Source organism: Thrips palmi, unplaced genomic scaffold (genome assembly GCF_012932325.1).
Source record: "Thrips palmi isolate BJ-2018 unplaced genomic scaffold, TpBJ-2018v1 HiC_scaffold_16, whole genome shotgun sequence".
In the NCBI taxonomy this organism is placed as follows: domain Eukaryota; kingdom Metazoa; phylum Arthropoda; class Insecta; order Thysanoptera; family Thripidae; genus Thrips; species Thrips palmi.
Window position 1 is genome coordinate 16,143,618 of NW_023144625.1, and position 15,275 is coordinate 16,158,892.

Here is a 15,275-nt window from a genome sequence, read left to right on the forward strand (position 1 = left end):
AGCGCCTAATGAGTTGCCCCGCAAGCGCCGCCTGCGCCGCCAAGCGCCCCGACGCCGAGATCGAAGAGAGATCAATCAGCAGGGCCGGTCCAGGAGCGCGGACCAAGGGGACGGCTCTTTCGTCGCTCTGTCTCTCTCTCTCTCTCAACCCTTCGGGACCCCTACGTGTGCGACAGGGACAGATCGACAGAACGATTCTTCGGAATGAGGCGTCAACAAACTCGCTACTCCCTCATTCTCCCTTCTCCGATTTCTTGCTCGAGTTGCAGGAATGGGGGTTAGAAATGAGTGAATGTAGACACTTTCAATGGCAATTATTGCTCACAACTCTTTAATTAAAATGTCAACAGTCTTGATAGAAACGTACATCACCAGGAGGAGAGGAGTACACAAACATATCGCAGTACCGAAAAGGCTGCGGGCGGTGCCAAAGAGGGGGGAAATTTCCGTGCAGAACCGCGAAGCACACCGTAACAACAACTAGCTAGACACGCTGACAAAGTTAGACGTTTGGCTGCCTCTTTGATCCGGCGCATATCGGGCAACGTCTCTTTTGCTCAACTACTTAGATACATTAAATATTGGAAATAAAGAACGTGCCCGCACAAAAGTCGGCCAAAAATTTCTCCGTTTTTTTTTGTCTTTTGTTTTTTTTTAAAATATTTTTTCCTTTATTTTATTTTTTTGTTATTACGTACGTAGCGCGTTGGCGCTTTGTGGGACAGTCATGTACTGCAGCGTGTAGCAATAACAAGGACAGGCCCTGTCGCCTCAGTTCCAATCAAGGGAGTCGCGGTGCACCCAGCGTGTTCCCTCGCTTCGTGTCCCACTTCCACTTCCCGCCTTCCCTGGGACATGGGCGCAGGGGCACACATCAAGTTTACGACTGCTGCGAGCGGCCAAGATATTGTACGCCGCGGGACTTGACGGAGCAAGACTAGGATAGAGAGCAGCAAGCAAATAGACACCACGACGATATACTCTGGCAAGCAGCTGTGGCCGAGCACACACTCAGAACGGTGCGCCGTGGTTTCAACGTCTAATATTTTTTTTTGCGTGATTTCAGCAAGCCAGAATTTTAAGTTCTGCCTTTTAAATACATAGTTAATTTATACTCAATTTTGAACTTTCTCCACAAAATGCCAAGTCGTACAATAATCGGAATGTATATATTTTTTTTAACAAAATGATTGTGCGAAGCGATTGCTAACATAAATTCACGACTACGCCATTGCTATCAATACACTCGCTCGAATTCGAAAATCGGCCCCGTCATCGGCGTTTCGGCGCCGCGGCTGTGAAGACGAAGAGGCGTCTCCGAGTGAGTAGCAACGAGGAAACAAGGAGAAACGCGAGTTTCGAAGAGGAGGGCCAGAGCCAAGAAGCGGCCAGGCGGGCCAGGCGGGCCAGGCAGGCCCTAGCGGCCGATGCCCGCCCACAGCAGCTGGGGGTCGTGGTTGTTGGAGCGGCGCAGCGCGGCCGGCTCGCTCGTCTCCACGAAGTGCCTCGTCCTGAACGACGGCCTGTGGTTGCGCAGCGAAGTCATGAGGGCTGGAGCTGACATGGGCCTCCCGGGACCTGCAACAGTGCGACACAGCCGGCTGAGCACGGTCACTCTGTCTCTCTCGCACCCTTGCGGGACCCCCCATGAGTGCGAGACAGACAGAGCGACGAAAGCAGAGCTCGGAATCAGTATTACAGGCAGGCGCTCGTCGGGAGCGCGAATGACAAAAGCAGAGCTCGGAATCAGTATTACAGGCAGGCGCTCGTCGGGAGCGCGAATGACAAAAGCAGAGCTCGGAATCAGTATTACAGGCAGGCGCTCGTCGGGAGCGCGAATGACAAAAGCAGAGCTCGGAATCAGTATTACAGGCAGGCGCTCGTCGGGAGCGCGAATGGCGAGCGCCCGCCGAGGACGAGTTCGGCCAGCCGCTATGCAGTGGTGCGAGCAGCTGGCCTATCCCTCGATTCGCAGGGGCTCTGGCTGCTGGCTGCTCTGGCCATCGCTACGTGCACGTGCGACGCGCCGGGGGAGGAGGACGAGGTCTACAGTCATCACGGGCAGCTGCGGTTCACTCCCTCTGTCGTCGTCCGGAGACAGGGACCAGGACCAGGGTCTCAGTGGCCACTTACCCGGCGGACGCAGCGGACGGGCGTGCCGAAACGCCGCGCCCGTGCCGACGGCGCCGACGCCTGCTGCCCCTGGTCATGCAGGCCGTGCCCCAGGTCGTGCCCCAGGTCGTGCCCCAGGTCGTGCCTCAGACCCGCTGCACGGCTACGCGCCACGAGCGGGGGCGCGACGCCGGCGGTGGCGAAGAGGCAGCGCAGCCCCAGCAGATCGGCCAGCTCGGCCCAGAGCGGCGGGCACGACGACGCAGAGGCTGACGCCACGCGCCGAGGGAGCCCCGCCGCGCCGTCGCGGCCGTCGAGGCCGTCGCACGCACCACCCGCGCGCCGGAACGGCCGGAACACACAGATTAGTCCGGAAGTGGAAGGGGAGGCGGAGGGGAGGGGAGGCTGCCCAGAGCGACGTTTATTGGCAAGTCACTGTTTGCGTCCGTTTCCAGTTCCCTTTGCTTCCGGGCAGCGACCGGAAAAAACAGCGCAGCCCTCTTCGGTGCAGCGGGGCGGCTGCATTCAGCCCTTTGGGTCCTTTGAGTGCGCCGGCCTTCCCCGCCATGTCCGCCCTAGGACCCAGGGCCGGCCGTGGGCCATGGCCCAGGAGGGACACAGTCCGGAGGGCACCGGGGTCTGCCACGCCGTACCCAAGGACCGTTTTTTCGCCCTGTCTTTCTCGCAATCACATAGGACGCCTCGTGAGTGCGACAAAGACGGAGCGACGAAAAGATCCTTTGGAAAAGCTCGGCTGGGCCGAGCCGCCGCAGCGCTCACACGCAATCCAGTAATGCGCACCGACGGCGTGCTCCAGTCACGCCCGCGGCCACGTCAAAGGCGTGTGTGTGTGTGGGGGGGGGGGGGGTGGTGCCCTTTCTGGAAGAAGCGCAGTACGAGCACGAGCAAGACAAGGGGCGCAACAGCGCGGTATGCGAGGGGCGAGGGCGTGCGAGGGTGGGCGGGAACAGCGTCCCGTGTCAAAGAAGGCGGGCGTCGTTCCAATAACGGGATTATGCGCTGCACTCCAGCACTATCGCTGCCGTCTGTCTGTCTGTCTGTCTGTCTGTCTGTCTGCCTGTCTGTCCATCCGTCCGCCTGTCCCTCTCTCTAGGAGGATCCCGGATTACGCCAATGGCGTCGCGCCGCGTCGCGCCTTTCCGCGAGTCCTCGTCGAGCCGCTCACCCACGCGCAGGCGGCGCCGCGACGCCTCGCGGGCCAAATTCAATTCGACCCGATCTCAATTTGAGTCCTCTGTCTGCCGGCCGGCCCGGCGGGCCCGGCCCCGGCTGGAATTATTATGTCGTCCAATCGAAGTTGACGCATTCTTTTCGGTAAGGCCGGCACCCCTTCAGATTCATATTCAATGAATTCAAACTCTTAGCGCACCGTGGCCGTCATCAGCAGGGGGAGCACGCCCTGGGGCTTGCCCTGGGGCTGCCTGGCTGCCTGGCTCACGTGTTGCGCCACCGCCCCGCCCCGCCCCGCCGCCCCGCCTGCAGACAGGGGGAGGTGTTCTCAATGAATAGGGCGGCGCAGACCCGGGATTGGCTCCACCCTGATACTCTTCCCGTCGGCGCGTCGGCACGTCCGCGCCGCGTGTCGTTGGTGTCGCCGTGTCGTCAGCCGCGGTGCGTCGGCGTTCGCTATGGCGAGCGCGGGCGACGCGCGCGCCGCCCGAGTGAAGCCAAACTCAAACGCTGGCTTTGATGTGCCTGGCCGCCTGGCCGCCTGGGCTGCATGTTGGCTCATTCCAAGAAGAGTCAGTCTCTATCGCACTGGTGCTGCGTCCCGCTGCGTCCCGCAGAGGTGCGAGAGAGACACCGCTCTGTGGTGCGCATGCCGCCTAATCGCGGGAGTGCGAGTCCGCCTCCCCGATTCGCGCTGATGCAAAGTGTGCGTCGCCGTCCCCCGCAATGCCGGCAATGCCTCGGCAATGCCGCACTGCAAGTTCGGCGAACAGCCTCCGCTAGAGCGTGAGCTAGCGGATGGCTCCCAAAGGCCGCACAGACCGCCAGCGAGTGGAGAGAGAAACCAATGCCGCGCGAAGCGCAATGCGCACACCGCTGAAAGGTTGAAACGAACGAGTCAAACTTGATCCGAGTTTTGGAGTATGTCGGGAGCAGCAGCAACAACTCTGTGCCCTGCCTGCGCCCTGCCTACACACTGGCTCGGTCGCTCTGTCTCTCTCACACCTCCGCGGGAAGCCCCATGAGTCCGACAGAGACAGAGCAACGGAAACGACTCTGTGTGCTGCGCCCTGCGACCGCGACCTCACCGTGGCCATCGGTGCGGAAGGGAAGGGAAGGGCGACTTTTAATGAGAGTGCAGACGGCCCCACGCTCTGGCTTCTGGGCTGCAGAGGACGACGTGCAGGCCACCAGCAACGCAAATTGACTCAGGGCCATGGCCTGGACCCGCGGGGGAGAGGGGTGCGGAGCACCGTGGGGCGTCCCAAAGGACCCAACACCGGGGCGACGGCGAAGGCGGGGCCCTTTACCGGCATGTAATTCTACTTGTAGTTTCTGATGTGGCCCCCGAGCGGCCAGACAAACTCAAAGTCTGCGCACCCCGTCCCCGCCGTCCCCGCCGTCCCCGCAAACACGCATCAGCCACGGCAGACGAGCTAGCGCGCGCGGGCACACACAGAGACACCTACACACACACCTACACACACACACATGCGTGCGCGCGCACACACACACACCAGGACCCAGCCCGGGGCTGCGCGGGCTGCGCTGCTGATGGGCCGACGTCGGAACGGTCGGGACGTCGTCTAACTAGCGCGAGGGGCCGAGCACCGCCCCACGCCAGTTTGGATTAGATTATGCCACAGAGTCGAAAAGGAATCCGCCCACACCCCCGGCATACTTTCTGAGTGGTTCCTTTGGCCTTCCCGCCCCTGACAGTGGCGTGACGGGGGGGGGGGGGGAGCTTCCCCTTCCTCGCCGATCCCACCGACGACGGGCTCGGTAACTCGCAATACAAACTCCTCTCAAAACAGCCCCCGGAAAAATGAGTGGCCCGCCTGCGCTCGCTCGCCGTGCTCACCTGCTTGTGGGAGCAGCTGCGGGGAGTCCCCGCCCAGCACCATGCGCCGCTGGTCCGGCGTCATGTTCTCCATGGACTCGAGGTTCTCCTGCAGGTTGTTGAAGAAGCTGCTGAGGTCGCTGAGCACGCCTGCGGAAACAGCAACGGGGCAGTCAGACAGTTCCTATGGGCCCAGCCCTGCGGTGCAAGCGCGTCAGCACTTGGTGAAATAACGAGACGGAAGGCTGTGTAAAAGGCCCCGCTGAAGCTCCCCTCCCCTCGGCGCAAGCCTGTCCAGCTCCGGGCCCGCTGCGACAATAAATATCAAATGTCTCTCCTTTTGACTGCTCGCCGGGCTGTATGGACGCATGTTCCTAGCTCCCTCCCTCTCTCGCCCCCTTACTGTGGGAGACCGGTGGGCCTGCTGCTATCCATCCCCGTCATGAAGACCATTCCATATTCATGGAACGCCCCACGCCCCCCGCCCCGCCGCCCTCCCGGCCCTCCGACACCGCGACAAAGCCTCAACACCTTGCCGCCTTGTTGCGCCCTCTTACACCTCGAGTCATCGGCGGCCCTCTGTCTCGGCGTCGCTGTCTCACCCTGGCCGCGCTGGCCGCCAGCACGCTGTAGAGGCTAGATGGAGTGGAGGGGCTTCCCGCTTGTCACGGGCCCGGCCCGGCCCCAGGTCAACGAATCGGTGTCAAAGCAGGCGCCAAGTCACGTCCCGGGGCCCCGGGCGGGGCAGAGCGTAGGCAGACATGTGTGCCATGATTGGAGAGACTTCCGCGCGTCAGGCGTCGCGCGTCGCGCTGATGGCGCGCCGAAAAAGGGAACTGGGGGAAGCGAAGGCGCAGGGCGCAGGGCTCGGCCGCGCGCGCTTGTCTTGTCACCCGACGCCTTGGCGCCTTGGCGCCTTGCGCGGCGAGCGGCGTTTAGGGTCTTTGGTCGTCGCCCGACTCCCCCTTCCCCTCCGCGCGTGCATTCGGAAGGGGCGCGCGAGTCACCTTACACAACGCGCCGCCCTGCCAGCCGGCCCTAGTCTGCCCTAGCAGCTCATCTCGAATGTCAGGCGCGGAAACGAAACGGATCGCCGCCGAGCTCTAATCGCTCGCACGCCGTGATGGCGCACGCGTTGTGGGGGGGGGGGCTTTTTTCTGGCGCCTCCGCGTCCATTACATTAATTCGCGCCGTCTAATTGACAGAGCTCCAGCAAGGCGAGGCGAGGCGAGGCGAAGAAGCGAGGCCGGCGAGCCTTGGCCGAAGCCTTGGCCGAAGCTCCGCGCCAAGAGTGAGACAAAGGTGTAAGTCTTAGTCTGCTTGGTACGCACCCACGCTCCCCAGGGCCGTGAAGATGGCGGGGGAGGGCGCGGTGGTGCGCGTCGTCCAGGACGAGTCCGTGGAGGACGAGTCCGTGGACAGGTCCCCGGGCTCGTCATCCGGGGCGTGGCCATGCCGCTTACCCAGGCCGCCGACGGCGTCCAGCAACTGTTGCTCCTGGGCCTGGGTGTGCTGCCACGGCGGCGGCACGGGCAGCCCCGCCCCCGCGCCCGCCCCCACGCCCGCCCCCACCATACTGCTCCAGCCGCCGCGACGGCCACGGCTGGCGTCCGCGTCCACCGCCTCCCAGGCGTCGTCGCCGAGGCCCAGCAGACGGGCGGCGCCACTGCGGCGACCTGCGGACAGAACAAGGTGTCACCAGTAAGACGTAACGCTCAAGCAGACCACCCTCTCGCTTTCGTTTTTCTAGCAGACTCTTTTTCGCTCGCCGCTAACTCTTTTCCCTCCAGCGAATCCCGCCTGTAAACAGCTTTCCCAGCGCATCCGGCTCCGAAAATGAAACGCCGTCTCGTCGACGGCACGACGGCACGGCCTCGGGCACGGCTATGGCGGCGCGCTGGAGAAGCCGGAAGTGTGCCTCGCGCGTCGTGGCTGGCGGCTTGCTGGCGGCCACGGCCGCAGTGGCAGTGGCGCCGCGCTGTAAACCCCCGCGGCGGTCCGATAGACACGCGCGCCGAGCGAGGCGCCGCGACGACGGCGACGTCGGGGCGATGTCGCGGCGGCAGCGTGGCGAATTGCCGTTCCGGGGGAAGGTCCACGAGTGCCTGTGCGACAGTGTCTGTGGCCGCGCCAGCCAGTGACGCCTGGCAGTGGGACTAACCCTAACGGGAACCGACACCCTGACAGGTGGCTCGGACAAACGGCATTTTAGAAGAGCGGCCCGCGGCCCACCATGCATAACTAAACAAGTTATGCACAAAATGTGGCCCGGGAAATAAAGGACGGATTAGGGGGCCAAGTTTTTGGGGGCGCGCCGCAGGCGGCAGCCCGCAGCTCCCCGGCCGGCCGACCCGCCCCGCCCCGCCCCGCCCCCACGCACCAGAACTCACACAAAGGCCCTGCGGATAAAAAGCGGCGCGCAGTGAACCCGGCCATGTGATCAGCGGCATCAGCCGTATCAGCCGCCCAGCCAGGCAGCCAGGCAGCGGCAGCCAGCCACAAGCCAGCACTCTGCCGGCCGATTGTTGCCTTTGTCCGCGAGGGGCGCTCGGGGGCGCTCGTCCCGTCCACCCCTTGGCCCACCCCGCCTTTAGCCCGCACACGCCGCGCCCACAGATTAGAATATTGTTTCCAAACGCGGCTCCGATTGTGCGTCCGGGATTCATTGCTGCTGCCTCGCTGATCCGAGCTTTGATTAGTCGTTTACGACCAGCAGCAGGGAGGGAGGGAGCGGGCGTGAGCCTGCAGTTTAGAATGATTCCGAGTCTCCCTCACACCCTTACGGTAGATGCCGTGAGTGCGGGAAAGACAGTTCGGGATCGCTCTGCCCAGGCTCTGCCCCGGCCTGGCGGCGTGGTGCGGCGTGCTGCGGCGAGCCGTGGCCGAGGCCGTGGCTTCTCATCGCCTTGAGGGCTGGAGGGTTGGAGGGCGTGGAGGGCGTGGAGGGCTACGGGGTGGTTGCGGTGCGCGGTCGCGGCGCCCTCAAGTGCTTTCTTTCCCGCCCGCCTTCCCTTTCCATTCCACGCCGAGCTTCCAAGTCGCTTCGCGCGCTTCGCGGAAACTGAACGCGGGATCAGCCGCGACACGCCAAGTGTTCCCGGAAAGCGACAGTGTCGCAGCGCCCACATCGATGCCGCGAGAACCACCCGATGAGCCTTAAGGGTGGACGAGGAGCGCACCTGTAACTCTCACAGAGACACCTGTCCTAACCCAACCTAACCAACGGATGCCCGCCCACCCCCACCCCACTCTCGACCTGCTCTCCGCGAGGCCAGAATGACGCCCGCCGAGCGCAGGATAGGCAACCCAAAGTACTGCTGTGCTCCTGAAGGAGGAGGACGCCCTGGCCGTGGCCAGCCCCATCGCGTGCTCGCGTGACACGGGAATTCCCTCCAGGCCGCGTCGCCGCGTGGGCGGGGTGATTATTCACGTACCGCCAGTTTCCTTTGACGCCTTCATGAGCCGATCGGATTATCGCCCCACGGGGCCGAAACCAGCTGAAACCTCGAACCACGCATCTCGTCACTCCGCACTCCGCTACAAACGACCAAACACAAGCACGCCGAGGCCGCGGGGCCGGGCGGGGCCCCTCGGCATTCGAATGAGGTCGCTCTAGCCCCGATGCCCCGATGTCGCACTTCGACACCCGCATGACGAAGTCCAACCCGCCCGACTGCCAGAGCACTGCTTTTCGTCGCTCTGTCTCTCTCCCACGGGGCGCCTAACGAGCGCGAGAGAGACAGAGCAACGAGAGCAGTCCTCGGAACCAGGCTGCACGCCTGCACGGCCACCAGGTCGGGGTTAGGCAACCCGCGTCGCCGCGCCATGGGCCCCTGCTGTGCGCCGAGCTGTGCGCCCTGTCGAACGCAGGCAAGGCTCCTACCAGGCACTCCGCGGCCGGACTTCTGAACTCGCGACCCACAGCGAGGGGAAACTTGCACAAGTTGCATAGTGGTCCTCAACACTACTCAGCCGCTCTCACCCCGTCACGCTGTCGTCACATACACGCCGTCTTACGCCCCCTTTTCCGTCACGCTGCCGTCACGCTGCCGTCACGCTGCCGTCACGCTTCCGTCACGCTGCCGTCACGCTTCCGTCACGCTTCCGTCACGCTTCCGTCACGCTGCCGTCACGTGCCGTCACGCTTCCGTCACGCTGCCGTCACGCTGCCGTCACGCTGCCGTCACGCTGCCGTCACGCTGCCGTCTCGCTCAAACCGTCACGCCGTCGTCACGTCGCGGCCGCGCCGTCACCCTTTCTTGTCTTTGTCGCCGCCCCGACGGGCGTCCCGAGCACAATGATTAAACGGGCTAATAATTATTTGCCAGGGCCAACGGAAAGTGCGGACGTGACGGCGTGCGCCACGGCGTGCGCGCGCTCTGTCACGCGCCCGTCAAGCCTCGCGGGCGACGCCATCCCGTCGCGGACACGCCTCGTCACGAGGATTAGAATACGTCCAAGATCAAACGCGTTGGAACTGTCAGGACAGTAAATGTAAGTCGAGCCAATGAGGTGTTTTGCGATAATTGCTCCTGAATCGTCTGTCGGAGAAGAAAAGTTTGGCGTGACGGGAGTAAGAGAAACGGCGGCGCAGCACTTCCGATGTAACAAATTTGCCCTTGTTTGTCAGACGTTGAATGGGCTTCTGGACCGAACTAGCGTACGCGTGCTGCGTGTTGTCCTGCTCCCAGGCGGTCGGGAAATTCACTCCGAGCGATAACGGCTTTCGTTCTGCTGACATCGTCAAGGCATTCAGCGACTCGGTGACGTCACTGACTTTACCTGTGGGGTGCGTCCAGGCGTCGGCGGCCGTCGCGGCCACGCAGAGAGCCAGGGTCCACAGGACGGCGACCGGGAGGCCGTTGTGCACGAAGAGAGCCATGTTGGCGTCCACAGCCCTGCCCGGAGCAGTCCGGAGTCGCCGACGGGGTGAGCGAGTCTGGCGAGCCTGGCGAGTCTGCGGACGGGTCGCGGCGTCGCCGGGAAAGAGAGCTGCGTTTGAGGCTGCCTACCCGCCCGGCGCAGCACGCCGCCCCGCCCCCGTCCCGTCCGCCCCCGCCCCGCCCCCGCCCGCCCCCCCGCGCCATCTTCCAGCGCCATGCTAGTACGTCGTTCGTCAAAGGCATTTTATATTTAAGATGAACACGAAACATTCTTCGCATTGTGCTTGAGACAGGGTGAAAATGTACACGAAGACGGAGGATTATCGTCCTGGACTGCTCGCGTCACATCGCAGTCCTCCTTCTTCGCACTTTGCGACCGACAGCTCATACTTTTCAAAAATCGACATGGTTAGCACATGAAACATGCATTAAATGAGTAATCGAAGCGTATTTTACGATTTCATCACAGGCAGAAGAAAGAGGATTTTAAATTTACCGCCATTTATAACACATGATGGCAACCACGCGGATTAGGTGAAAGGTATGACAGGGCGCTTCTCGTTCCAACCAAACTCCTTTCCGGGAAAACTTCTGGTTTTCACGGGTGAGCTACTATTTCAGTGTTTTGGTTTACCTGACCGGGAATGAACAGAGAGGAATAATTTTCAAGTCCAGAGGCGAACTTTTCGTTATTTTAGTCCTTAAAGCTTGGTACTTCCGAATGCAAGTGCCGGAAGTAAAAGGACACACAGTCACACTTAACAACCGTAAGTTTCCATTTTAGACGACGGAAACGAACATACAACAAAGGCATTTGGAGTAAACCTTCAAGTTTTTGTTGTTCTATAGCAATAAAGATGTGAAATATTCCATAATGCATCGACAAATCTGGTCAGAAACATGTTCCTATTTTTTCATGCGGTTGGCAGCAGGTCTGCAACCGCCTTGTCATGTCGCGTCGGCCGTTTGTCGATGACAACATCCTGTTTCTCGAAGCTGCCCCAGAAAAGTGATGCCAGTGACTCTCCTTGGGATGTTTTTTTTCGACGAAAGCAACGACTTTTAAACGGCAACTTTATGTGTAGTGACGTGAATCCTGCGTGCGACTCCCTGGGTGCTGGTCGGAGGGCTCAATCGACTTTGCGGACTGCTGCCGCTGCTGCGCGACTCGGAAAGAGTGTGTCCTAGCCTGGCCTGCCAGACAACTCAGCGCATCGCCCATCGCCGCCATTGCATGTTCGTGCTCCGTGTGAAAAGTGCTGCGTTAGGCTGAACGCCCTGCCGTGCCTGGCCGCGCCACGCCCCAGAGCCCGGCCCCGTCGCCCCCGCCGCCCCAGCCGCCCCCGCCAGAACCGGTTCAAGATCAAGATCCACTCCGATTGATGATCGGGATCGCCAAGGAGGACAGGCAACGCACAGGCATCACAGTGAAAATTCGCAACAACATGAAGAGGAGCTCCGATCGGGACACGCCGCCGCCCCGCAGTAAGCGGTCGCGGTCCAGCATAGGGCGCTACGACGACAGCTCGGACGAGAGGATGACGCCCGACAGGGACCGCGACAGAGACCGCGACAGGGCGCGAGGGGGGCCAGGTCCTGGGCGGCGAGGAAGCAGAGCCGGGAGCCGAGGCCGGTCCTCCAGTCCGCGGAGGTACCCCTCCGACGGCCCCCACCGCGACCGCGACCGCGACGACTACCGCGGCTCCAGGGATGCAGCCGACAGGACGTACTCGTCGTACAAAGTGTTGTGTGTGAGTGCTTTGCACCCGAAAGCTAGCGATGAAGTGGTCAAGGATAGTCTGTACAGGGAGTACAAGAAGTTTGGTGACATAAGTATCAGGATATCTCGTGACTTGGATGAGCGAGTAGCCTACGTCTGTTTCAGAAGCAGTGAGGATGCTAGAGACGCTAAGCATACCAAACCTAGGATAGTTATTTATGATAAGGTGGCTGTTGTAGAAGCAGTGTATGAGACCAGCCGTTCAGGAGATGTCTATCGTCGTCCTACAAGTCGGCCCAGAAGTAGATCTGTTAGTCCAGAATATGACAGGTACTATCAGCGGTCTCCACCACCAGACAGGCACCGACCTGGAGATCAACGGTATGACAGATATGGTCCTCCCCCTGGTATGCCTCACAGGGAATTTCGCAGGGACGGTCCACCACCTCCTCATGACTTCATGCGCCCTCCCGTTCATCATGGCCCGCCACCTCACATGCCCCCAGGTGGACCACACCATTATGGACCACCTCGCCACATGATGCACGGCTTCAAGCCACCCGGAGGACCTGGGGGCCCTCATTTTGACAAAATGGATCCCAAGAAGGACAAATTTCCCAACTATTTACAGCACCTCCCCCCAGAAGATGATCCCTTGGCAACCAGAACACTTTTTGCTGGAAATCTGGAAATAAATATTTCTGATGATGAGTTACGAAGGATATTTGGCCGGTTTGGAAACGTTGAGGACATTGATATCAAGCGCCCTCCCCCTGGTACAGGAAATGCCTATGCTTTTGTAAGGTTCCAAAACTTGGACATGGCCCACAGATCAAAAGTTGAGTTATCTGGTCAATATATTGGTAAATTCCAATGTAAAATAGGCTATGGGAAAGCCACACCTACAACCAGAATTTGGGTTGGTGGGCTGGGCCCTTGGATATCTGTCTCTCAACTTGAACGTGAGTTTGATAGGTTTGGAGCAATCAAGAAGACTGACTATGTTAAAGGTGAAACTTCAGCCTATATCCTTTATGACTCAATCGATGCTGCCCAGGCTGCTGTGAAGGAAATGAGAGGGTTTCCCTTGGGCGGTCAAGATCGACGACTAAGAATTGACTTTGCAGATGTTGGTCCCAGTTTTGGATTTAAGCAGCGGCCTCCTTTCCAATCTGAAGATGCTCCAGGAGGTGGTGGAGACTTCCGTGCCAGACCACCTGGCAGAGAAGACTTCCCCTATGATGCACCATATGAAAATTGGCAAGAGGGTGAATTTGGAAATTACAGTGGTCCACCACGAGGGTTTAGGGGAAGAGGTGGGTGGCATGACAGAAGAGGTGGTGGTCGTGGTGGATTCAGAGGGGGTCAGCAATCTTTCCCACCTGACGGCTATGTAAGGAATGAGGATCCTGAGTGGAATTCAAGAAGGCCCCCGCCAGATGCAGAATATGATGGTGCAGGTAGACGATCCAGTGTTGGTGATGGAGCAGGTGACCGCTCTCGTTCCAACTCACCTCGCAGGCACTCGGCTGGCAGCGATTCTGGGTCTGAGAGGGGTCGCAATGGTCTTTTGAGCTCTGCCCACACTCTTCCTGAACTTGCACGGAAGTGTTCAACCCTGTGGCAGGGTGCTCTTATTCTTAAGAACTCTTTGTTTCCAGCAAAATTCCACCTCACAGATGGAGATTGTGACATAATTGAAGGCTTGATGAAAGATGAGGATGGCAAACATATGCTCAGAATAACTCAAAGGCTTCGCCTTGATCAACCTAAGCTGGAAGATGTTTCCAAGCGAATCTCATCTTCTCTATCTCACGCCATTTTCTTAGGGCTTGCAGGTTCATCAGCATCCATTTCTAGTGATGATGCAAGTGTTCAAACTAGACCACTACGTAACCTTGTATCCTATCTTAAGCAGAAGGAAGCAGCTGGTGTCATTTCTCTGTTAAACAAAGATACAGAAGCAACAGGAGTCTTGTATGCTTTCCCTCCATGTTCCTTTTCTACAGACTTGCTTAAGAGAACTGCTCCCAATTTGACCGAAGAAAGTCTGAAAGAAGATCATTTGGTTATTGTAGTTGTGCGTGGTGGAAGTGCTTAGCAATAATAATATTACTTTTGACACTAGGACTTGGTTTGTCTATGAACTCTATTGCACTTAGCTTTTGTGCTGTCTATATTATTACACATCATGCCTATTTTTATACTGTACTTCTAGTGATGAAGTGGACCTTTATCTTCTTTAGAAGAGTATGCTGTAATTGTCTTTTATCGTTTTCAATTTATTATTGACCGAATCTGATTGTCATTAGCCCTCATCAGAGATAAAAATGTTAATTGTCTTTTCTTCAGTATATTTTTATGCTTTCATTATTCATTAGGACCATTGATTTATGACTTTTCATTCTGTCCTGCAGTTCATTTGCAACAGATGAAATTCAGCAGATGTGGGTATTTGTTGTAATGGGTGGCTACTATTCCTTTTTATCAAGCAAATAGATATGGTCCAATAAAAATAAATTGAATGTAGATGAAGAATTTTGTAATTATCTTGTTGTTTGATGGTATGCAGTCAAAAGCATGTTGTTACACTAGTTGATAATAGTTGAATAGTGGTTCAAGAAAATGTACGTTTCTTTATATTTTACTTTGTTAATTCCCATTTTTGTATTGAATTTTGCTTTATTTGCTATTTACTAACAACTGTCTTGTTTCAAGATTTTCCACCCTCAAGGTTATTTTTTGTAATAGGAAATTGATAATAATATATTTAAAGATGTATATTCTACTTGTAAAATAAAATTATTACTTTTATAGCTGCAAGGATCATGTCTTCCTTTCTAACATATTAAATGTGATGAATCGAACGATTTCTAAGCACGTGGAAATTTAAGTGTACATGTGTGTTTTGTCTTGGTCTCCTGTTTTCTGTTCTCTTTTTAGAAGTGCATCGTGAGACAGCTGTATTTTGTGCAATAGTGATGGTGATATCAAGCCTAGGACTCAGTGCTTCATAGTGAGATGGCTTTTGTGTTTTGTGAAGTGAAGTGATATGTGCCGTGAGGGACCTCAGATTCCTGTGAGATAGGAAAGCATCAAGAACTACCAAAAATATCCCTTTTTTCTTCGTCTTTGAAATAATAATTGAAAGTGATCAGATGTGAAGAGATGCGTATTTATTTCTCGTGAATCAAGGAGAAGTGAAGTGTTGAGTGTGTTTGTGTGCAGTTTTGTGAAATAGAGAAGTCCTTGCAGATTATTTTGATTTTCATTTTTTAATCTGTTCCCAGTGCCCAACTAACTCATTATGTGGTGAAAGGTGCTTCAAGGAAACAAATAGTGATTTCACTGTGATAAGTGCTTTTTATTATTTAAAAAAAAAATTCTTATTTTTATATTTTTTTAAACGATAACTAGTCAAAAGTTTTTGTGGTGCATCAGTGGCAGTGGAAGTGATGTGATTTTCTTAATGCTCTTTGACGTGGCTTAACTGGTGAAGTGCATTGAAGCTGGAACCAACAAACCGTAC

General features: G+C 57.5%; 2 protein-coding genes across 2 annotated transcripts; one reads left to right on the forward strand and one right to left on the reverse strand.

Annotated features, from left to right (window-relative positions):
* Positions 1-657: 657 nt before the first annotated feature.
* Positions 658-10,025, reverse strand: LOC117643041. The gene is made up of 4 exons (XM_034381678.1): positions 9,926-10,025; positions 6,475-6,678; positions 5,165-5,293; positions 658-1,578 (listed from the first exon to the last, which is right to left on the reverse strand). Exons 1-4 carry the CDS (start codon positions 10,023-10,025, stop codon positions 1,418-1,420), a joined length of 594 nt encoding a protein of 197 aa, XP_034237569.1. The 3' UTR covers positions 658-1,417.
* Positions 10,026-10,992: 967 nt separating this feature from the next.
* On the forward strand, positions 10,993-15,005 carry LOC117643080 (RNA-binding protein spenito). The gene has a single exon (XM_034381735.1). It carries the CDS (start codon positions 11,409-11,411, stop codon positions 13,845-13,847), a length of 2,439 nt encoding a protein of 812 aa, XP_034237626.1. The 5' UTR covers positions 10,993-11,408; the 3' UTR covers positions 13,848-15,005.
* Positions 15,006-15,275: the final 270 nt, after the last annotated feature.